Source organism: Diospyros lotus, chromosome 11, assembly GCF_014633365.1.
Source record: "Diospyros lotus cultivar Yz01 chromosome 11, ASM1463336v1, whole genome shotgun sequence".
NCBI classification, from domain to species: Eukaryota; Viridiplantae; Streptophyta; class Magnoliopsida; order Ericales; family Ebenaceae; genus Diospyros; species Diospyros lotus.
The window spans coordinates 7,427,554-7,453,052 of NC_068348.1; the positions used below are offsets into that span (position 1 = coordinate 7,427,554).

General features: G+C 40.1%; 1 protein-coding gene and 1 non-coding gene across 2 annotated transcripts in view; both read right to left on the reverse strand.

Annotated features, from left to right (window-relative positions):
- Positions 1-1,761: 1,761 nt before the first annotated feature.
- LOC127813392 (uncharacterized) overlaps positions 1,762-25,499 on the reverse strand; it is a 30,994-nt gene continuing 7,256 nt past the window's right edge. Inside the window, exon 2 of the mRNA XM_052354339.1 lies at positions 1,762-2,131. Within this exon, the coding sequence (XP_052210299.1) occupies positions 2,046-2,131 (86 nt within the window). The 3' untranslated portion in view covers positions 1,762-2,045. The remainder of the gene's footprint in view (positions 2,132-25,499) is intronic.
- Positions 16,556-16,662, reverse strand: LOC127813800 (small nucleolar RNA R71). Its single transcript, XR_008026206.1, has one exon. It is a non-coding gene; the product is annotated as a small nucleolar RNA R71 (small nucleolar RNA).

Sequence of the window (25,499 nt, forward strand, 5' to 3'; positions counted from 1 at the left end):
CATCGTCTTCGACACTCTGGCACGGCCACACCATCGCCCCCTCCGATGCAGACATCAACGCCGCGACGCGACACCTGAGGTAGAGACTGGCTCACCTGGGAACTGGAAGGCTAGATTGAGATAGATGCGAGACTCCAAGAGAGACCAAAACCGATAGAGAGAGAGACCCTTCTCCGTCGCCATCGATGTCACCTCCACCTTTGATGCCTTTTCTTTTGCCGTCAACAGTCGGCCACCCCCAGCCTTTCCCTTTGTCGATCATTGTCCCCTTCATTGAACCCAGATCGACGCCTTTCCCTTCGCCGATCGCTGTCCCCTTCGTCTCCTTGTTTCTTCCTTTCCTTGTGCTTGGATGATCGACCCATACCAACCATGATCGGCCGTCAGATAGAGGTTAGTCTTGACGTTAGGTTAGGATTTTAATATTTCAATTTTTTTGACTTTCAGTGAGGTTAGTTTCTTGATATTTCTTCGTTTGCATTATGGGTTTTTCGTTTGTATTTCCTTCTTTTGCACAAATTGATTTGTGATCTCTCAATCTCTAAATGATTTTGCATTTTTCTGTATCAATGGATGTTGTTCTATACTGATTTTGCACAAATTGATTTTATTTTCAGTGAGGTTTGTATTTCATTTTTGCAAATCAGTTTGTTTCTATACCGATTTTGCACAATTAGTTATCGGTTCGATTAATTTAGTTTAGATTTTGATTAGTTTGGTTTCAGTTAGTTTTGTTAGTTAGAATTAATTGGTAGATTAGTTTGGTTTCAGTTAGTTTTGTTAGTTAGAATTAATTGGTCGGTTCGGTTTGGTTAGTATTTTTTGGTCGGTTCGGTCCGGTTATAACCGATTGCACACCCCTAGCAGGCAGAAACCGAAGTTTCCTTAACTAATTCCCAAGATCAAACTAAATCAATTAAGAACTAGTTCAGATGTTTTAAGTCGTGGGCAACGAACCCTAGCCTTAATTTCAAGGAAGATACATAACTATAAATTTGTGAATGCGGAAATGATCGAATTTACATTGAGAAATCAAAGATTTGGTGAAGGGGAATAGTTATTTTAAATCTTTATTTATCCGTTATGTTATATGTATGTGAAACACAACTATTCTCAATAATAAGAGTGTGTTTGATTGTACACATTTACCACAGAAAATGTGTAATTATTACATATATTTTCTCTGGAAGTAATCAAACACTTTTAACTTTTTTATGAAAAATATATATATGGTACAAGTATTTAAAGTTGCTTTCCGTGAAATTCATTTTTTAAGGAGATGGTGTGGTTTTTGTTTTCTAGGCAATCATTATTCTAGGTAATGCAATCAAACACACCCTAAGTACTTTCATCCACATTAATTAATAAAACTATTACATAGTTAGGATTATTATTAATAACAAAATATAATGTATCATAATTTTATGGTTTGATTTCTACTATTTTTTTAAATCATACTAGGCATACCCTAAAATTAAAATTGCAAGAGTAGCTTGTATACCCAGATTCAACTCAAATCAAAGTGATAGAAATTTAGAGTAAATTACTTGGCACTAATCTGGTTTGAGTTTACATCTCATGCGATTTGTTTTTCACTAAAAAAAGTCCATGTGCTTCCCATTGTTACAAGGACAACCTTTTCTTACTATGGCTAATTAAGTTAAAATTAAATTTTAATTTAAATAAAAATGAAATTTAAATTAATTTAATTAAACATAAAAATAAAAAATAAAAAATAAGAAATGAGAACCCATGCCGGAAATTAAAGCTTTGTTGTTATTTATAAAGTTTTGTTGACATTGCTATTTAGGGAAGACAATTAAATTTTTGCTCCTCGAGCCACAACTAGTAGCAGCAAATGATGCCAAATATTCTCTCACGGGTATAGTTCAACGATAAAGCATAAAGAGTACAATAGGAGTATTGAAGGTTTGAATCTCAATAATAACTTGGAAGGCGGCATTTAAATGCCGGAAAGGAAGTTACCCTTGTGAAGGCATGGTCTGGATGCGCCCTGTTGCCTCTTCGAGAGTCCCGTCCACATGTCATAAAGAGGGATCTATGGGGAGAGTAGTCGCTTCTTGAAGATCCATTCCGAGTGTGTATAGGCTGTGTTCACATTCAAATTTACCTGAGAAGTAAGGGGGAAGGTTACTCACCTCTAAAAATTAATCGGGCAAAGTTCAAAAATCTCAAGATAATTCAAAAAAAAAAAAAAATGATGCCGAATATTATGATGAAATCTAATAGAGGTCTTTTATTTTTTATCTTCACAATAACCAACATTAGCTTCACAATAGATCATCATTTTTCTTTAAAGAAATGACCCTGATATGTTTAATTGCTCATTTCAATGAATGAGTTACTACTATTGTCTTTCCTGATTTTATATGACTAAGGTAGTTGATTGGCTATTGATGTTGGTAGAAAAAAAACGAATGGAAGTTTGCTCAAGAAGATTAAAGTCATTTCAAAATTAATTTTTTCTTTTTAGCCACAACAACCTATTTTCACATGGTCAACTGCGCCTACTAACTCTATCATTTTCTCAACCATTTTTAGAGTCTGTCTCTTTCTTGTTTTCCATTTTTGTAGCTTACTAGCAAGTTTTTTCATCGGCAAAACATAGATTTTGCCTTTCAAAACTTTAATTTCTTAAAAATTTATCAATGAACAAAATCTATCATTATTGATTTTTTTTTTATTTTTAACTAAATTTAATTTAATTTTGACTTAATCACCATTCATACTTGCTAATAACAAAGGTGCCATGGCAATCTAAAAAAAAAAAAACATGAATCTATTTGATAAAAGGAAACCCATATGAAAATGAAATAAGGGGGTGTAAAGTTAATTTCCTCCAAACTTCAATTTCTTTATAAGTGGATCCCAAACCAGATTCAATTTACTCAAATTCATGAGATCCAATGTTTAAGGGTTCCATATCTGAATAGATTGATCCAAACCAGACTCCCATTCACTCAAAATTCGTCAAATGGTTTCATATCTGAGATGGTTTCGAAGATCCAGATCTGTTGATCTCTAATTTTCCAACTAGTCATCACAACCAAACCCCCTACATAGCTGCCTTCGCCATCGCTGGGACTCAACCCATTGTTTTTGCCCAAGAATTCAGCTCTGCGCTCGATCTTACGAGACCCGATTTTCCTATCTTTGGTTAGTCTTCTTGTTGTGGGTGAAGCATCAAAACGTTGCCGTCTTGATTGGAGGGCAATTTCGGCAACCTCAGCAGTCCACGTGGATAGTTGATGGAAGGCCACATTGCAACCATCAAGGGCCTCTTCTCTGCTGTACGGCGCATCTTGATTGTCCTTGCTTTGCCCGACGCCCTTTTACTTGTCCTTATTGCCTTTCTGTTAATCGTGTTCTATGATTAATTGATGGCCATCGATGTTGTCTTTATCAGATCCTATCTCAGCCGTTCAACTCTCATATAAATGGAACAGTGCCTCTGGATGGTAAAAGAGATGAAAGAAATTGCAGAAAGAAAAGAGGGAAGAAGGGATATCGATCGGTTGTGGGTTCTTAAGTAAGCTCTGTCTTTGATTTGTATAGATTCGTTTCTTGTTGTAATCTCTAGTTCTTAGGTTTGCTTCTAATCTGTATTTGATGATTGTGAGGCTATTTTGTTAGAAGAACCATTGATGTACAGTTTGTTTGTTCGGATCTTTGTAACCCTACTCGATATAGTGCAATGAGCTCTTTCTTACTGAGCTCAACGTGGACGTAGCCCTTTGGGTGAACCACAGTAAATTTTTGGTGTCCTCTTTCTATTTTTCTGTTCTTTTCGTTCTAATTAGCATGCTGTTTTGATTGCGTAAGTGTGTTATTATTTTTCTTGTTCTTCCAAAGTATTTGGATTCTGAAATAGCCATTCATTTTGTTTTTTGTTGAGTCTTCCGCTCGGTTCAACACTTCTCAAAACATTCATATTTTTGTGAGCTTTCTGGGATGCCTTATATTTATACCAACAAAAAAGACGAGGATCCAATAAGTTTTTACCTTAACTGGAAATTTCAGGGAGTTTTATGGCATCTTATGAATGGATTTTGGGTGAAAGCTGAGGCATTTCAGCTGTTTGTTGATTTGTCTCACTGTAAAGAATCATTTTCTCTAACAACCTTCTTGTTCAGGTTCAAGGAATCACCTAAAGCTCCGATTTCCCCCCATTTCTCAGTGTAAACTCTCTGTCTACGCAGGTTGTTTGGTTTGACGAAAAATTGGTGGGGAAAAGAACCAAGGCCCGGAGTGAACTAAGTAAGCAATCTGTTTCTTTTACTTTATTTCTGGGGTTTTTGATAACAAAATGGAAGTTGACAAAGACAGAGTGAGAAAAGGAGCACTTTGACACTGTTGGTGTTGGGTTTCACAAGAAGCCTCTCTTGCTTAGATTTGGTCACAGCTCTAACAAATAAGAAATCTCTCTAACTATACGATATGTATTTAGAAATTAGCAGAACACTAAAAAACATACATGCATATAAAACTATCTGCTGTTAATTCATTTACAACTTAAAGAGGACTTTGATTTGTTCATAGCTCTAACAAAACCAGAATTTGGTTCCCCCGTATTTGTCTCTCTAATTATGTGATATACTCTCTCTAAACTACTGTGCATGACATTACCTTTTAAGTTTCAATCATTAGCTTCTGTCGTCCTGGCAGTTAGCGATAATTTTGAAAATTCATCACCAAAATATTTTAGTATTTTCATTTCCCTCCAAGATATAAAAGGAGGAAGTAAACAATCAAAGTTTGATTAAATATGGACATGGAGATCCCACTTGAGAGCTATTTCCCTCAAGCAACAAAAAGAGTAAAATGAAGAATGGGTTGAGGGTTGTTTATGCAATGATTAGCTTCTTTGTTTTTTTTTGGGTTCTTTTTTATCTATTCACATTTCTGTAAATTGATGATTTACTTTTTATTTTTTATTTGTAAACAGAATTCTTGGAAAATGTCTTCTGATATTAGCTAATATACTATTGGAGGTGATGAAATTGCTAGTATGGAGAGGATGAAACTCAAGTTCTTCCTAAACAGAGAAAATTAACTTCAAAGGCATGGAAAGACTTTGAGAAAATTAGAGGGCCAGATAGAGAAGATTAAGCTAGGTGCAAGCATTGTGATAAAGTGTTTGCTGGGGGAGGAACAAGCCATTTGTTCAAACACCTAGCTGGTAGATGCCCTGGATTAATTGAAACAAATGCTGCCAGAAGTGCCTCAAAAGTGGTACCCATTGGAGGTGATGAAATTGTTGAATTACAAGAGGATGCAATTCAAGTTCTTTGCAAACGGAGAAAATTAACTTCAAGAGTATGGTAAGATTTCAAGAAAATTAAAGGGCCAAGTGGCGAAGATTTAGCTAGGTGCAAGCATTGTAATAGAGAGTTTGTTGGGGCTAGTAAAGGAACAGGCCATTTGTTAAAACATCTACCTAGTAGATGTCCTGGATCGATTGGAGCAAATGCTCCAGAAGTGCCTCAAAGAGTTCCTGTACTATGGGTGATGAAAATGTTAAGTTAGGAGAGGATGCAAATCAAGTTCTTTGTAAACAAAGAAAAATAACTTCCAAGAGTATGGTAAGACTTTAAGAAAATTAAGGGCCAAGTGGAGAAGATTTAGCGCAGTGCAAGCATGCAATAGAGAGTTTGTTGGGGGTTGTAAAGGGATAGGCCATTTGTTAAAACATCTAGCTGTGTCTTAGACTAGTTGAAGCAAATGTTTATGGGAATACCTCAAAGTGTTCCCTAGACTTGATTCCTAAAGTAATATTGTCTGGGTTTGATCAAGAAAGAAGTTGTCTAGGATGATCATTAAGCATAATTATCCTTTTAATATGGTAGAACATGAGTATTTTGAGATATTTTGTAATAACCTTTAGCCTGTGGTTAAGCTTATCTCTAAGAACACTATTGGACTAGTTGAAGAAAATGTTAGCCTTCAAATTCATTGAATACCTTCATGATGGGAAAACACTATTTAGGTATATCAAGGACCTAATATTGGAGTGGAATATTGATAAGAAGTTATTTTCTATGGTAGTTAACGATGCTTCAAACAATGATGTCGTGGTAAGGCTCCTAATAGAGTGGCTTGTTGACCAATCTTTATTACCCTTGACTGGAAAGTTATTTCATGTACAATGTACTGCACATATACTTAATTTGATTGTGTAAAATGGATTGAGGTTGATAGATGATCAGTATATTTTGCACTCTTATTTAGTTGTTCAAGCTTAGCATTTAAATATTCAATAAACATGATTACTATTCATTTTGGAGTTAATATTATCAATATAAATACACATCACATGCAAAGCGAACATGGAACAAAAAGGGACAATTTCGGTGCATGATAGGAGTGGAAATAATACTTGAAGGCATGATCAGCTCTTAACTTAAAATGAGATGGAGAAAGTGAAAGTGAAAGTGAAAGTGGAACAAGAGTGAAAAGTGGGAGGCAAAGAAGAAAGATGCTAAGGAAAAAATCTAGTGGTCTACAGCGGTATGCATTTCGCTGTAGGACCACTGTAAGAATTAGTTTTTGGAGCTCACGATCTTACAACAATATGCATACCGCTATAAGATCGCTTTAGGAACTGCTTTCTGGAGGTTATGGGTCTGCCGCAACAAGCATATCGCGGTAGGACCGCGGTAGGGTTTTGAACTTTAATTCAAAGTGCGATTTCGGCCCGTCTCTGTCCAATTCAATGGTGTAACGACCCGATCGAGTGATAGGAAGGACCGAAACAACTTACTCTGATGGGCCTACACGAACTTCCCAGGGGGGTCACCCATCCCTAAATTACCCCAGGTTAAGCACGCTTAACTTGGGAGTTCTTTGCCAACATTCAGCTCAAAAGGTATCCAGCTGGTGTTGTTTCATTTTTTACACTATCCTCGATATATACTAACTTCTCTGGGCTCTCGGGGTATTACATTCTCCCCCCCTTAAGCACATGACGTTCTCGTCATGCGACCTTACAACCAGTCCTAGATCTCCCCCCTTGCATGGATGATGTGGGATTTGCCTAAGGGGCCTACACACACCCCCCTCGGGACTCAGCCTCCTCACTGAGGTTTGCCCCACCACCGTGCTCAGAGGCTCGGGGGTCGGCTCTGATACCACCTTGGCCTCCAGTCAAATCGCACCACTAGTCGTTGGTCATGCTTACTATAACGATATTCATCTCTTAATGGTTTTTCTCTACTTCGAAGCATCGCTTTGCAGTCCACTTCCCATTTTTCCATCGATCGAACAAACTCTCAGTAACATTGCATCACTGATCAGTCTACCACGATTTTACGCCGATCACACATGGCAACGTTTCCCACTGCCAATCACACATGGCCACGATTTTATGCTGGTTCGACCAGCAACGTCTTAGCACTGATCATCCACCACAATGTCACTTCAAGTGCCCATAAGACACTCTGACACCCATTCCATGGCATACTGCCATTAATCACACGCATGCTTAGCTTGAGTTGATCCTCATGGTAATCTCTCATTACCGATCAACTATCCACGCTAGCACTACATGGAAAGCAACCATTTAGCCCACCTAGCCAAGTTCGACCATTTCATACATGGTCTACTACCTTGACCAGCCGACCCTCATTTATCAATATGATTAAACATACCGGACATACCCAACCACCATGCTAGGCAATTCATATTTTAGTCATACGTGTGCTGCCCGAGTCCACCTCGAGCTTGGCAATGCACACACTGTTACAATCTCACCTCGAGTTTAACCATGCTTGGGCCACAACCTTCTCCCAACTAGGAGCTCTTCGCATAAGCACACAGAGATACTTTAGCCTTCCTTACTGGCTGATATTACACTCTAGTAGGGGTCTCATACCCATACTAGGGCACTCTTCATTGAGCAACCCCTCTTTAATTCTTCCCCCATTTCAGCTTTCACAATCATGCCCCATGCTAGGCCTTACCTTGGCTATTAAACCCTACTGCGAGTCAAGGATCTTACCATTGCGCTTAAGGTCGCCGAACCCTTAATCGGCCCTCGTCATCATCCACGGTGCGTGGCACAAGTGATTGGCTTATTATCATCTGCACAATCACTTATTGCATCGCACCTGTAGGATGACTCGTGCCTTTGGTCCGCACCACAATAAACTAACATGGTTATAACCCCACTCTTGTAGCGGTCTTCTAGCCAAATTCACTCACCCAGCTTCAGTTTCATTGGGACTTTTAAACCCCACCATTCCTTGATAGGGCCTTATATTCTAAAGGCACAAAACTTTTCAGCCACCTTAAATCCGATTCATTTTCAATCCACAATAGACACCTTGCTTCAATTAGTTCACACCACTCAGTGAGCAATCGCATTGGATCTAATGCCATCATTATCAGCTAAGATGACCTCCTGCCATCACTTAGCGCCACATCCAGCCGCAACCGTGACTCAGGAGCCACCTACGCCACTGACCGAATACTCTCACGACGTCCCACGACCCTGGCCAGCTGCTGCATTACTACTACTGCTATCACCGGTCAGCGTCTTCAGTCGCCATTGGCTACCCCCGGCCGATCACCAATCGACTCCACCAGTTGCTTTCCTTCACACCCATTAACCTCTAACCACGAGCCTAAATCTCATCAATTGCCCACACCAAGGCATCACTCTAGCTGTTGTTAGAGTTATGCCCCACAAGCCAATTATATTTACATGTAATTGATCATATTTTTCATTGTGACTCTTTAACTTCAATCAATTATTATTGTAAGGCATTATGTTTTATTTGTCATTGATGATTGTCTTTATTATTTCCATTCTTGACAAAGTCCATAGATCAAATAGACTCATGGAATATGGTCGTGCATAGAGATGACAATCATGAAACATATTCCTTATAAGCCTTGATCTTAAATGTTCTTAGTCATAGAGTTATTAGGATTGGACACTAATAACTCGGATAGACTAGCATATATGATGCATGCTCAATTAGGAGAATGTCTTGTTTCATAGACATTGGTGTATGGACACTAGTGCATATATGTGGGTGTTTATTATAAGAATAAGTACACTGAACTGACCCGCTACAGAATTCCTAATGGTAATTGTTTATTGTTGAATTGGAATTGTTGTGTTGCAATAGTGCAGATTGGTCCTTAGACTTGAGACATCATGGTAGTCTTATATTTGACTAGTTACGCTTTGGTTCTTTTTGGATTCCAATGGAGTCATTAACAAATTATCACTGGGTGTAACCTTATCACATATGAAGGCTTGTGGATGTCGAAATCGAATTCATCACTTATCGATAAGATGAGAAGATGTCTTGTGTATTCCGATGATTTCATAACTGAGGAAATCCTTGGCCAAGGTGAGATAGAAATCAAAAGGTGTTTTGATTTCTCCTATCAAGTCATAAATCTGGAATGGATACATAGTTATTGAATGATTAGGGTTTCGTCATAAAACCATACCCTAAATTCAATCGGGACATAGATTGATGAAAGGATTTTACTGCACGGTATTTGCAATTGAAAAGGTCCGTGTTTTTCATCGTTGGCTAGGTATTCATGGCATGTTGCTAGACGTTAACCATGATATGTAGGGTTTTAGAATTAATTTGATTAATTCTAAAACTATTAATTAAAGAGTTTAATTAAGAAGACCATAAGATGTGCTAATTAAGAAGCCCATAAGTTTAATCAAAGAGTTTAATTAATCTAATGAGTTAGGCCTTCATATAGCCCAATAGAGTTGGCCTACATCTAGCCCAATGGTGGACCTAAGGGGTTACACACTTAGGTCGAGCCCGTTCCATAATTTAAAAGAGAGATACGGCCCAATATGATTATGGGCCAGACCTAAATCGTTTAGGGTTTTTCAAAGGCATAATTAGGGGTTTTACTCTATAAATAGGCCACTTAAGAAGCTGAAAAATAAGGGAAAAATTTGGATCTCTCATTGGAGGCGCCTAGGGTTTGCTAGCACTACTTGAGGTGTCGTGGAAAGGGTCAATCGTGTGGACCAACTTGGAGGAGTTTGCGCTTACAACTCTACGGATCAAAGAAGGCAGAATCGAATCTACACGGTTGGCCGGTTTCTAACAACTGTATCACTCACAGCTATCAGGTGATCTCATCACCTAAACACCATATCTAGGAACCAATCTCGTCCCACAAGCTCTTCTTTTGAGCTCTCGTCACCCACTTGCGACATCTTAAATTCCCCCTCAACTTTCATCCGAGTAACTCGATTAGCTCTAGTCGAATCGCCTGGCTCACAACCAACACAACCTTCCTCCAGGCACTACACTTGCAATCATCGACTATTGCCTCGATTTAAGCTCCACTCACTGGAAATCACCCATGCTAATCCCGTGGAATCCACACTTCCACTCAGTGCCGTAGGACTCATCTTCCTACTCAGGAACTTGCCATCACATTGGCTTTCCCCCGGGTGATCCATCCTGATAGAGTTGTAGCGCCTTAGGAAGTTCATCCAGTGTTGTTACCCCCTGTTCAACCTTTCCTGTAAAAACATCACAAGTTCCACCTAGATCACATTTCGACACTACTATCTTTAACTCCCGCTACGGAGTAGCACTTCTTCAAGCGGCACAACTTTGCCTTGACCAACCATCTTTTATCCCCTTGGATCTCTTTCTCAAAATTCGCCTAGTCTAGCTACCAGGACCTGCTGAACCTTTATGTACACAGTCAATCAACAAGGGTTTACATCACAGTCCTCGAGCCTCATGCTCTCATCATTGCCATCAGGTGCTACCACCTGGCAACTGATCCTGTGTCAACAACTGGAACCCCATCCAGCGCTACATGAGGATACTTCCTCATTTTCGCATCGACACAACAGGACTAATACTGACTGTTCAATTGCGAGCCTTCATGGATTTCGAATCGTGCCTTACCACTTGTTCAGCTTGCCACAACTCACATCACAAGATGAGAGATCCCCACACTTGAAACTTTTGCACTCCTTAATAATCCCATCTCATGGTTGGCTTCCACCTCGTAAGTCTCAGCCTCCACGACACTTACGTAATATTTTGGAGCCATTTACCAAATCCGTCAATCAACCCATCTTCATGCATTACTGTAAGATCCCACTGGTCCATCATCCCAATTTACCCAATCCATTTCGATCGAATTCAACCACAACTGCGTTAGCATTCTTTGACAAGGAACATTGCCACACATCTTGTTATCATATCACAAGATATCACCCACTTCGATTCACAAACATTCTAGTACCATGACAACAAAGGCACTACCACGATACTTCAAGCCTCACGGAATTTTAGGTTTGGCCTAGACATAACCTACAACATACCCCAAGTCTTAGGCGTCTAATCGTCTCCACCGTAGACAGGTTACTCCACATAGAGGGCTGCAATCCCTCATGTGAACTAACCGTCTATATCCAGTGGTCCTTAGCATTAGACCCATCAACCATAGGCATCAACTGTAGCGTTATTCCCATGCTAGACCTATTTCTTTTCCACGGGTTTCATTCTCAAACATCTCGAAACGCTATAACACCATTCGCTAAATCGCCTCAATACCGCTTATTACTCGCAGCTGATTTGTGGGACTGGCCACAACTTTTGTCACCCTTACCGTGCATCTCACAAAACTTTAGCCCCTGACCATCTGCATAATCACTATGTTGCCCTGTGCTTCATAGAGCCAACACCGAATCATCATACCGTGTTGCTCCCTTACACTGGCCCAACAACAAATTCCCAACAGCATGGCTTAGGTCCATCACTGATTTGCTTCGCACTCGTAACGTGACACTAAGCCTTTTGGTCCCATCTCTGATATTGGACTCGACATGGCTACCCCGCCACGCTAGCAACCATTCTTCCCACCAAGCGTCCTACTCGGCAGATAATCTATCGAATCATTACCGCGTTCAACAATTCCTTCTTAGGACTTCTCTAGACGTCCTACCCCTTACAAGGGACTCTTGGTCTCACCTGACGAAATTTCCTAAGGTGCTATTCCAGATCTTCGGCATTTGACCGTCACCTGTAGTTCACTAAATTGCTCAGGCCCATGGGCCACTTGCCCTCAACGCAAGCCAACTCACTAGTCCTCTGCCACACGGTCCATAGCATTAGATCCGTCACATCGAGCCTTGCACTCATAACATCAGGCTACTTAAAGCCTCCCTGAGCTACGATGGTTCCACCACCCTCAACCAAAAGCAACCTCAAGCTCCCACCATGAGCCTTGCTCCTCAGGACTCTACATCTCTCACCGCTTAAGAGACTCTCAAACCACTTCACATCTTGAGGCCACAAGATCTTACCTCACGGCTTTCAATCAATATTCGAAAGTTCCAACTTCCCACAATAATGGATCCAAATCCATCGTGATTCATTTCGCCACCCAGCTCATCCTAGAGCTTGATTATCAATGATCTCTCCATCCACAACCGACATGCTGAGCCTACCTCAAGCTCCGGCACCTATTGTAACATCCCGTTCGAGCAATAGGAAGGACCGGAACAACTTATCCTGATGGGCCTACACGAACTTCCCAGGGGGGTCACCCATCCCTGGATTACCCCAGGTTAAGCACGCTTAACTTGGGAGTTCTTTGCCAACATTCAGCCCAAAAGGTATCCAGCTGGTGTTGTTTCCTTTCTTACACTATCCTCGATATATACTAACTTCTCTGGGCTCTCGGGGTATTACATTCTCCCCCCCTTAAGCACATGACGTCCCCGTCATGCGACCTTACAACCGGTCCCAGATCTCCCCCCTTGCATGGCCGATGTGGGATTTGCCTAAGGTGCCTACACGCACCCCCACAGGGGCCTCACGCCCCTCTCGGGACTCAGCCTCCTCGCTGAGGTTTGCCTCACCACTGCGCTCAGAGGCTCGGGGGTCGGCTCTGATACCATTTGTAACATCCCGTTCGAGCGATAGGAAGGACCGGAACAACTTATCCTGATGGGCCTACACGAACTTCCCAGGGGGGTCACGCATCCCTGGATTACCCCAGGTTAAGCACGCTTAACTTGGTAGTTCTTTGCCAACATTCAGCCCAAAAGGTATCCAGCTGGTGTTGTTTCATTTCTTACACTATCCTCGATATATACTAACTTCTCTGGGCTCTCGGGGTATTACACCTATAACTATAGAGCACCTACCATTACCCTCCAGGTAAATCGAGACCTCCTGTCTCTCCTTGCAAACCCACGTATGCTTTTAGTCATGATGCCCAGCTTGGCCTTCCAACACGCCTCGCTCAGGCTCCCATGACTTGGAAATTAAAATTTGGGGCATCCACATTACTCACCATGCCCCTGCCCACCCAGGCATCTGAAATGGGCATTTCCATCGCGCGCATAGCCTATAGATGTCCTGTTGCCACACACTCATCGCCCTCGGACCACACACACACACACCCATTCATACCCTTCATTGGGTGACCTCCGCTTCTCCCATCAAGGGTCTCGTGACCTTAGGCGTCATCACGACCCCAAGTATCACAATGAGGGTCTATTCACTTCTTATATCCCGACCTTAGGTGTCCCACCAGACCCCAAGCATCATAATGAGAGTTTTGATTGGCCCCTCATCCATCAATCACATGAACAGTCTTTTGGCCCTTCACAACTAGGATTTCCAACCCAATGGATCTCACACGCATATCAATGCATGCCCAACTACTTAATCCCAAATATGGATTCCCCTGGATTCCAGTTCGACCAACTTGGGATTCCCATCTCAAACCAACACCCACTAGGGTCCACTCATACCCTAGGTACATCCCTTCCGGGATCATCATAACAATACGATCACATCGCATCACATACACCTAGCATCCTGACTCCCCTCAGAGTCCTTCCGGATTCTACTTACGTCATGCCTTCATTGGCCATGACATACTGATGCATTACACGCATACTCCCCACAGAGCCTTACTGCAAGCAACCTTATTCCCAATAGCTCGTCATATCGCCTGATGTCGAATCTTTTCCTTGAGCCTCGAGCTAACACCCACTTTAGCTCATTTTATCTCAAGCGTACATGCCTTACTACACCACTTCTAAGGGACAATTCTATTCCCTCGATCATGCTCGACAAATCCCTAGCATAGGGACACTCCACTAATCCCCTCTCAGATTAGTCATGCTTCGACTTCGTGTCCCCACACGAGCCTCAACACTTCACTCTCAAGGAGTTCCCATCCTAAAAACACTTCATATCCCTGAAATGCCACATTCGAGTTTTCTTGACACCAACACCCACACTCGGGTTTTCGGTTCCTCATTGCTCAACCCGTATACCTCTCACAGGTATATCATCTCAATCCAGGGTATTTTCTCATCCCTAGAATAGGAATATCCAAACATACCATTGCAGGCCTCAATGACTTGACTCAATCCCTTAGGGTCCTCGGTCTACATGTCTAACTTTCAGGGTTATCGGACCAACCTTACATTGAAATCTCAAAATTTCAAATCAATTGTTCTCGACCCCAACTCAGCAGTTAAGACATTTCGACTTACATTCAAATCATGCCAGACAACCCCCGACTCAATACTCTGGCAGTCGCTCACATCAATCACTTAACCGACCATACATAACATTCCAGCACGCTAGCTTTCCCCACTCAAATAGCTAGCCATGCTCTGATACCAACTGTAATGACCCGATCGAGCGATAGGAAGGACCGAAACAACTTACCCTGAAGGGCCTACGCGAACTTCCCAGGGGGGTCACCCATCCTGGATTACCCTAGGTTAAGCACGCTTAACTTGGGAGTTCTTTGCCAACATTCAGACCAAAAGGTATCCAGCTGGTGTTGTTTCATTTCTTACACTATCCTCGATATATACTAACTTCTCTAGGCTCTCGAGGTATTACAAATGGGGAACGAGAGTTTTCACGGAGCACGACTCGAAAACCTTAGGGATGGCTATATAAAGGCTCCATCTTGGAGTTTTGGGGGAGTTTTTGGGAAGAGAAGCCGACGGAAAATTGAAAGGGTGAAAGAAGGCAACTTGAAGACTATACTTTTGGTTGTATTTTTCTTTTTCTTTATCAATTTTTGCTATGAATTTTGACTCTTTTCTTTTTCTTTTGATTGTAAGAATGCATTGCTAAGTGTTTATAGCTAGGGTAAATGATGAAATCTCGACTTCTAATGGTTTGATTTAAAGTTACTCAATTTGTTATTTTTTTATTCATTTGGGTTGATTGTTTGTTATGTTCATAATGTCGTTTTGATACCTGATCTCCATTGAAATGTATTTGTGATTTGTATTGCTTTCGAAAGATTCAATACAGATTAGACATGGTAACAAACAACGTATGGTCCTATAATAGGTAGAGATACCGTTATGCCATGTGAAATCATTTTATGATAATCACTGTGATTGAATGCATGTTTATATGTTTGAAGGTTAATTAGAGATAGTTAATATGATATATATACATAGAATCGAATGACCATCGAGAGAGGCTTTTGGTTGTAATTGAATCATTGATTTTCAGCCTAAGATAAGGAATAACAAGATTCGAGTAATAAACAATTGAATCATAGAAGGCCGGCGGTGGATTCACAAACCCTAGTGCCTTAGCTTTGTGAGTTTTGAATCGAAAAAATTGTTTTAATTGCATATTTTATTAGTAAATTAGTTTTCATTATAGTTGAAGTCATTGTTAATAGTTATACCAATGTGTGTGTTAGGTTAAGGTTAAATCCATTAGAGTAGATGTCAAAAGTTAATCCTCGTGGATACGAGACCCCTACTTATTGTTATACTATTTGCTTCAACTCGTCCACTTGGGGGGGGGGGGTAGAGAGTATATAGTGAGAGGTTGACAAGTTTTTGGCGCCATTGCTAGGGACTAGCTCTTTTGATTACTGCTTTGACTAATATTAGCTTTAACTGTCAAATTTTGTTTTCATTATTTTCTGGGTTGAGCTATTTCAATTTGTGTGTGTGTATAGGGATTGAGATAGTGCATGAGTTGTTCAGAATGTTCGGATATCTGTGAGTTCGATTCTGAGATAGAAAGAATGTTCCATCAAAGGCGTCGTGAACAGAAAGCAAAGAGGGAAGAGCAAATGAATAACATGGGTGATAACGCCAATCAACTTGTTCAAATGGCTCAGCCCGCTAAAGTTAACGAAAGAGACATTCTGATGGGGGACTTCATGATGCCCCCAATGATTGAGAATCAGTCAAGTATAATCTATCCTCTCTACGGGCATGAGAACTTTCAGTTGAGGCCGGATGTGATCAATCTCTTCGCCAACAACATACCTTTTTATGGAATGAGTGATGAAAATCCACACTACCACCTATCTCGATTTCTAGAGTATTGTGGGAATTTCAAGGACCAAGGAATTAATGAAAAGACACTGACGATGCGTCTTTTTCCCTCACACTTCGAAGGATAGGGCTCGAGAGTGGTTAGACTCATTACCACCGGGCAGTATTATTACATGGGTAGATTTGGTACAGAAGTTCACACTCAAATACTTCCCACCAGCCAAGATTAACAAGCTTAAGCATGAGATTTCAACTTTTCAACAATCTGAGTCTAAAAATTTTCATGAAGCATGGGAGAGATATAAGGAGTTGTTGAGAAAGTGTCTTAGTCATGGTTTTCCACTACCAGCTCAAAATCATTTTTTCTATGCTAGGCTCACTCCTTATAGCCGCTCTGCAGTTGATTCTACAATATGAGGATCTATCCAAAATAAATCGGTTAGGGAGCTTCATAACCTTTTCGAGGGACACCAGCCGAATCAGATGAGTCCGAAGCTCTAGATAATCAAGAGAAACAAGAAGCTCCAGCTAAACAAGAGCTCCAAGAGAAGGTGATGCCACCACCAACGAAGCCATATGTCCCTCCAATTCCATTCCCTCAAAGGTTGCGCAAACACAAGATGGACAAGCAATTTGAGAAATTTTTGGAGGTATTAAAAAAACTTCATATTAATATACCATTTGCGGATGCCTTAGCCCAAATACCCAGCTATGCAAAGTTCATGAATGAGATCTTTTCGAATAAGAGGAAGCTGGATGAGCACGAGATTGTCATGTTGACGGAGAGTAGTGCTATATTGCAAAATAAGCTACCACCAAAATTGAAGGATCCAAGGAGTTTTACTATCCCTTGTACCATTGGTAGTTTATATTTTAAACAAGCTTTATGTGATTTGGGTGCTAGTATTAATTTAATGTCTTATTCTATTTTCAGGGAACTTGGGCTAGGAGAAGCAAAGCCTACAAGGATGTTATTGCAATTAGCGAATAGATCAGTGAAACATCCACGTGGAATTGTTGATGACATCTCGGTGAAAGTGGACAATTTATATTCCCAGCTGCTTTCGTCATTTTGGACATGGGAAAGGACAGAGATGTTCCGCTGATTTTGGGTCGACCCTTCTTAGCTACTAGGCAATCATTGATTGATGTGCAGAAAGGACAACTCATGCTAAGGTTAAATGAGGAGCAAATTACTTTTAACGTATTCAAAGCACTCAAATTTCCTAATCCGTTAGATTCTTGTTTTCAGATTGAGATTGTGGATAGAAAGGTAGCAAACATTTTCACATTGGACCACCCGTCGAACCCTTGGGAAGCATGCATTATGCATTCACAAGACGAAAGGTCGAATTCAACCACTATTGAAGAGTGCGCTAGGTACTTGCAGGGGGTTAGAATCGATCAGAACAATGAAGCAATATGTGCCGTTATGCATAGGTCCTCCACGACCGCTACCCTCCATTCAGCAAGCTCCTAAACTTGAGCTTATGTAATTTGTAATACCCCGAGAGCCTAGAAAAAGGTAGCATATATCGAGGATAAGTAAGGAATGAAATAACACCAACTGGACATCTTTTGGGATGAATGTAAGCAAAGAACTCCCAGGTTAAGCATGCTTGAGCTGGGAAAGCTCAAGGATGGGTGACCCCCTGAAAAGTTCACGTAGGCCCATCAGGGTAAGTTATTTCGGTCCTTCCTATCGCTCGATGCTGGATGTTACAGGTGGTATCAGAGCTGACCCTTGGTGAAGGCGGTTCAATGAGGGCGGGGAGTGGCGCCAGGGTTCGAGGGCCTGTACAAGGAGCGGCTCCTAGCAGGCTTCTAGGATGGCAGCCTTCAAAGGGGAAAAGATCTAGGACCAGTTGTATGGTCACATGACGAGGATGTCATGTGCTTAAGGAAGGGAAAATGTAATACCCAAAGAGCTTAGAGAAGGGTAGTATATATCTAGGATAAGTAAGGAAGGAAATAACACCAGCTGGACACCTTGTGGGCTGAATGTATGCAAAGAACTCTCGGGTTAAGAGTGCTTGAGCTGGGGAAGCTTAATGATAGGTGACTCATTGGGAAGTTCGCGTAAGCCCATTAGGGTAAGTTGTTATGGTCATTCCTATCGCTCGATGCGGGATGTTACACAATTGCCACCTCATCTTCGGTATGCTTATCTTGGTGAGTCTTCTACCCTCCCAGTTATCATTGCAAATTCTATCAGTAAGGACGAGGAAGATAAATTACTTCGGGTGCTTCGAGAATACAAATCGGCTATTGGATTTACTATAGCTGATATCAAGGGCATTAGTACTTCCCTTTACATGCACAAAATCCTCATCGAATGAACCTATAAGCCGGTAGTGCAACATCAGCGCCAATTAAATCCTCATCTTCAAGAAGTGATCAGAGCTGAGGTATTGAAATTGCTTGATGCTAGGATTATTTATTCCATATCAGATGGTGCATGGGTTAGCCCTGTTCAGGTTGTGCCGAAAAAAGGAGGTATCACAATGGAAAAGAATGAACACAACGAGCTCATTCCAATCTGGCTAACTATAGGATGACGGATCTGCATAGATTATCGCAAGTTGAATGACGCAACCTGGGAAGTTCACTTTCCCTTACCATTCATTGATAAAATGTTGGAGCATCTAGCAGGCCATTCCCACTATTGTTTCCTTAACGACTACTCGGGATACAACCAAATTCCAATAGCTCCAGAAGATCAAGAGAAAACAACGTTCACTTGTCCATATGGCACATTTGCATACCGATGGATGCCTTTTAGCTTATGCAATGCACCTGCTACATTTCAACACTGCACGATGTCAATTTTTTCAGACATAGTGGAGAGATTTATTGAAGTATTCATGGATGATTTCTTAGTTTTTGGTTCATTATTTGACCAATGTTTAGAGAACTTGACTTTTGTTTTAAGGCGCTATGAAGAAACAAATCTCGTGCTTAATTGGGAGAAGTGTCACTTTATGGTCTAAGAAGGAATTTTGTTAGGACACCAGATTTCAGTAAGGGGCATAGAGGTCGACAAAGCAAAAATTCAAGTAATTGAGAAACTCCCTCTGCAACCGTCAGTCAAGGGTATCAAAAGCTTCTTGGGTCATGCTGGATTTTACAGACGATTTATCAAGGATTTTTCCAAGATTACAAAGCCCTTGTGTAACTTGAAAGTAAAGCAAGATCGCTACGGGGCAAACAACATATTTCAAAATTTTTTAACTTACCCCGATCCCGACGATTGGATCAACGTCGAAATCAAATCATTCACAAACAAATAAATAAATCTAACCTTTAGATTATCGAGTCGTTCGCCGATTCGAGCCGTTCAAGTGTTCGACCTCTAACTCGTGATACGCGGCACGCGTCCGTTGGCAAGGAGAGCGGAATAGGAGTGCTAGCTCCTTCTCCTTTTCGCGGCTTGTGTATGGATGGAAAAAGAACGCCCACGTTTCAAATTGATGCCAAAAGAAACGAGCAAGAGTGAACGGCAATACGTTTTTCAACTTTTGAAAAACGACACCAAAAATTCTCTCTTTTTCTCTCTCTGATTTGGGCAACCCATAAAGGGATATTTATAGAGAAAAATCCTAGGGTTTCTAAAACTCTAATGGATTGGGCTAGCCCATTAATTCTAATTTAATTAGAATCTTAAGTGGGTTTATTCTAGTCCAACTAGAAATATAATTAAATGGCTCAAATCCTTTTATAGATTTAAATAAAATATTTTGGTCCAAATCTAATTCAAGCCCAAATATAATATTTAATATTTAGCGCAAATCTAATTTGGTTTAAATTTAATATTTAATATTTAGCCCAAATCCAATTTAGTCCAAATATAATATTTATTTTAATATTTGGCCCAAATCCAATTTAGTCCAAATATAATATTTAATATTTGGCCCAAATCAAATTTAGTCCAAATATTAACTTAAGCCCAAATATATTTTATTTCGTATTTGCCACTCCAACAAATAGAAAATTATTAAATTAGAAACTCCTCCTTAATTTAATTAATTGCCATTTTAGGAAACTCTTTCCATTATGACGACCTCTGGCCATATCGACGTCATTACGTCTATTTGTTCTTTTTTCGTGAGAACCTACGACGGCACAACTTCTTGCCGAAGTGTCCCACTTAACCATACGTCCACTCTCCTAATTTAAGCCAGGGACCGTGCCTATTGCGTATGACTCATTAGGCTTCCGAATATGTTGGCAATGTGTCGGTACAAACACATAAGACAAGATTGGCCTCTAGCAAGGCGTCATGCCTACCCAATTATTCAGAAGGATTTATAATCTGTAAATAATCTTTCACGAGCATGGTTATCGTGTAATTCGATCATCTCATCAATGTATCTTATGTGATCTCAAGTATGGTGATGTGTTGCTTGATAACGATCACATGAGTTTTCTTCGGTCTTCTGGATATCTTCACTTAATAGAAAGTAAATCAATAACTCCTTATTGATCTCTTTTACCATGGCCATGGATTTAAAGTGAATATCCACCGATGGCGCCTTAGATACATCATCCTCTATCAAGGGATAGACGAGTCTCATCTTGGTTATACACCCATCTCCATAAGCCTCACGATATACTCAACGATTGCCCACGTGCAGCCTTTGTCTAGGCCCATCGAAACGATGTCAAAGCATACCGGTCTTCTTATGAGATGACCGTGACAACCTCAGGTCCAAGGATTAGTTACACCCATCTCGTATGAGAATACCATCAACATATAACCAAAATGGATTCTCATGGCGAGTCATGTCCAGTGACACGTTCTCCAACATTAGTCACCTATGTACTTGTCTAGGCATCACAATGCCTATGGGTGTGAGACCCCATTGCTATCACATAGCAAAAACATAGCACATACAAGTCTTACCGCAATTGTCAATGTCCATCCTTGACATTGCTACGACTTGGGACGTTTAATGATATCTAGAAACTGTGATGCATCATCTCACATCTTTATATATTATTCACAGTATATATCATATGGACTTCTATCTAGTTTCATTCGGTTATTACAATAATAACAAGAAACTAATAGAATGACTTCTTGTAAATTTGAACAACTCCTTATTCAAATAATAAACATGATTACAATTGTCAGTGTACAACATGCCCAATCTGATTGGGTCTAGAGCACCTAGACTAACATTCTCCCACTTGTACTAGAGCCAATCACTCATGTATCTTATACCTAATGATCGAACATGACTTTCACGTTTCTCCTAGGACAGAGCTTTAGTCAAGGGATCTACGACGTTGTCATCTATCGACACTTTCTCTATATATGTCACCTCAGCTGATAATCTCCATTATCATATGGTGATGTCGTAATACAAATTTGATCCGTTGATGAAACCGTGGTTCCTTCGCTTACGCAATGGCTCCATTGTTGTCCCAATAACTATTATTGGATCAACAATCCTGGACACCACTTTAAGTTCATCAGTGAACTTATGGATCCATACAACCTCCTTAGCTGCTTCGAAGGTTGTTATGTATTTGACTTCAGTTGTTGAATCTGCCACTATCTCTTGTTAGAACTTTTCCAACTCATGGCCCATCCATATAGGCAGAATATGAATTTCGACTGTACGTGATTTAAAATCATCATGGTCGAATTGGAAACTGGCATTCATGAACCCCTTCATGGTATGCTCTCATTCTCCATATGGAAAAAACATCTCTTTAGTGCTTCACAAGTACTTAAGAATGTTTTTCACAGCAATCCAGTGTTTCTCACCTGGATAAGCTTGATATCTACTACATATGCTCAAAATATATGCGATATCAGGCCTCGTACATATCATGGCATACATGATTGAGCCAATAGCCAAGGTATACTGTGCTCGACTCATCTTATCTCTCTCATCTTGTGTCTTCAAACACATAGCCTTAGAGAGATGTATTCCATGTGACATGGGAAGACTTCTCCTCCTAGAATCTTTCATGCTAAACCTCTTTAGCACCCTGTCAATGTACGTGCTATGGGAGAGTGCTAGCAACCTCCTGGATCTATCTCTATAGATCCTTATTCCCAAAATATATGCTGCTTCTCCCAAATCCTGTTAGAGTTATGCCCCACAAGCTAATTATATTTACATGTAATTGATCATATTTTTTTCATTGTGACTCTTTATCTTCAATCAATTATTATTGTAAGGCATTATGTTTTATTTTTCATTGATGGTTGTCTTTATTATTTCCATTCTTGACAAAGTCCATAGATCAAATAGGCTCATGGAATATGGTCGTGCATAGAGATGACGATCATGAAACATATTCCTTATAAGCCTTGATCTTAAATGTTCCTAGTCATAGAGTTATTAGGATCGGACACTAATAACTCGGATAGACTAGCATATATGATGCATGCTCAATTAGGAGAATGTCTTGTTTCATAGACACTGGTGTGTGGACACTAGTGCATATATGTGGGTGCTTATTATAAGAATAAGTACACTGAACTGACCCGCTACAGAATTCCTAATGGTAATTGTTTATTGTCGAATTGGAATTTCTGTGTTGCAATAGTGTAGATTGGTCCTTAGACTTGAGACATCATGGTAGTCTTATATTTGACTGGTTACGCTTTGGTTCTTTTTTGGATTCCAATGGAGTCATTAACAAATTATCACTGGGCGTAACCTTATCACATATGAAGGCTTGTGGATGTCGAAATAGAATTCATGAAATATCGATAAGATGAGAAGATGTCCTGTGTATTCCGATGATTTCATGATTGAGGAAATCCTTGGCCAAGGTGAGGTGGAAATCAAAAGGTGTTTTGATTTCACCTATCAAGTCATAAATCTGGAATGGATACATAGTTATTGAATGATTAGGGTTTCGTCATAAAACCATACTCTAAATTCAATCGGGACATAGATTGATGAAAGGATTTTACTGCACGGTATTTGCAATTGAAAAGGTCCGTGTTTTTCATCGTTGGCTAGGTATTCATGGCATGTTGCTAGACGTTAACCATGATATGTAGGGTTTTAGAATTAATTTGATTAATTCTAAAACTATTAATTAAAGAGTTTAATTAAGAAGCCCATAAAATATGCTAATTAAGAAGCCCATAAGTTTAATTAAAGAGTTTAATTAATCTAATGAGTTGGGCCTTCATATAGCCCAATAGAGTTGGCCTACATCTAGCCCAATGGTGGACCTAAGGGGTTACACACTTAGGTCGAGCCCGTTCCATAATTTAAAAGAGAGATTCAGCCCAATATGATTATGGGCCAAACCTAAATCGTTTAGGATTTTTCAAAGGCATAATTAGGGTTTTTACTTTATAAAAGGGCCACTTAAGAAGCTGAAAAAAAAAGAAGAGGAAAAATTCGGATCTCTCTTGGAGGCGCCTAGGGTTTTCTAGTACTACTCGAGGCGTCGTGGAAAAGGGTCGATTGTGTGGACCGATTTGGAGGAGTTTGCGCTTGCAACTCTACGGATCAAAGAAGGCAGAATCGAAGCTACGTGGTTGGCCGGTTCCTAACAAATCCTTCATGGAGAAAATATTTTGAAAGCCATATTTTAACTAATTGCATCATGGGAACACCATTCGCTATGAGCAATATATTGTCCACATATAGGACTAAAAGGACCACTACGCTCCCACTAACCTTCTTGTAAACACAAGGATCAACTTCCCTTTTGTGAAAAATCAATCTTTTTGATCTTTTCATCAAAACATTGATTCTAACTCCGGGATACTTGCCTTAGTCCATAAATGGACCTTTGCAAGTTACAAATCTTATTTGCATGTTTATGAGTAACAAAACTGTCAGGCTGTGTCATATACACATCCTCGACCAGGTTTCCTTTAAGGAAAGCTGTTTTGTCATCCATCTGCCATAACCCAGAGTTAATGTCAGACATTGTCTCATCATAGGTAGTAGGTTCATCGTTCTCAGCTAGAAGCACATCTCCATGTGTCGAGATGAGAAATCCATATCTCTCTTACTCGCGACGAACCCTCATTGACCTATGAGGTTCTTGTGTAGAAGGTTGGGGAGTTGACACAACTTCTTGTGTGTGATCTTTCTCGGGTTCCTGGAGGGGAGTATTTGTTTGTGGTTTGCCTCGAATCTTACTCGAGCTTAACATTCCTCCCACTAGTCACAACATCTAAGAATTCCTTCTCAAGGAATACCACATGCTTGGCAACAAAACACCTTTTGTTCATATGGGTGGTAAAAGTAATATCCATTTGGATATCCCACAAATAGACATCTCATTGATTTGGGTTGTAGCTTATTACTGTCAACACGTTTAACATAAATTTGACAACCCCAAATCTTAAGAAAAGACAAATTTGGCTTCTTTCCTTTCCATATCTCATATGGAGTTTGAGTAACTGACTTACTTGGAACCTTGTTCAAAACAAAGATCGCGGTGAGAAGTGCGAATCCCAAAAATAAAATGGGAAGTTTAGTACGACTCATCATGGACCAGACCATGTCTAACAAGGTCCTATTCCCCCTTTCAGACACACCATTCATCTCTGGTGTTCCAGGTGGAGTCCATTGTGAGAGAATCCCATTATACTTTAGATAATCTAGAAACTCACTGTTCAGGTATTCACCACCTCGATCTGATCAAAGTACTTTGATACTTTTCTCAGTTTGTTTCTCTACTTCAAATCTAAATTCTTTGAACTTTTTCAAAAGCCTCAAATTTGTGTCTCATAAGATACACATAACCAAAACATGATCTATCATCAGTAAAGGTTATGAAGTAGACATATCCACCTCTAGCTTGGGTGGACATGGGTCCATACACATCAATGTGCACAAATCCTAGCACTTATGTAGCCTCCCTTTACTTTAAAAAGAGACTTAGTCATCTTGCCAAGTAAACAAGATTCGCAAGCACCATATGATTCATAATCAAATGTGTTAATTTATCTATCTTTATTCAAGTTGGATATGCAAGTCTCATTTATATGGCTAATACGACAATGCATAAATAAGTGCTATTTAAATCACCTGATTTAAGTCACTTAATATTTATGTTATTGATAGGAGTATCAACATCAAGGACATACAAATTGTTACGTACTGTTGTTTTACCATAAAACAACTCATTTTTATCAAACGAACAACTATTGTCCTTAAATAAAAATGAATATCCATCCTTG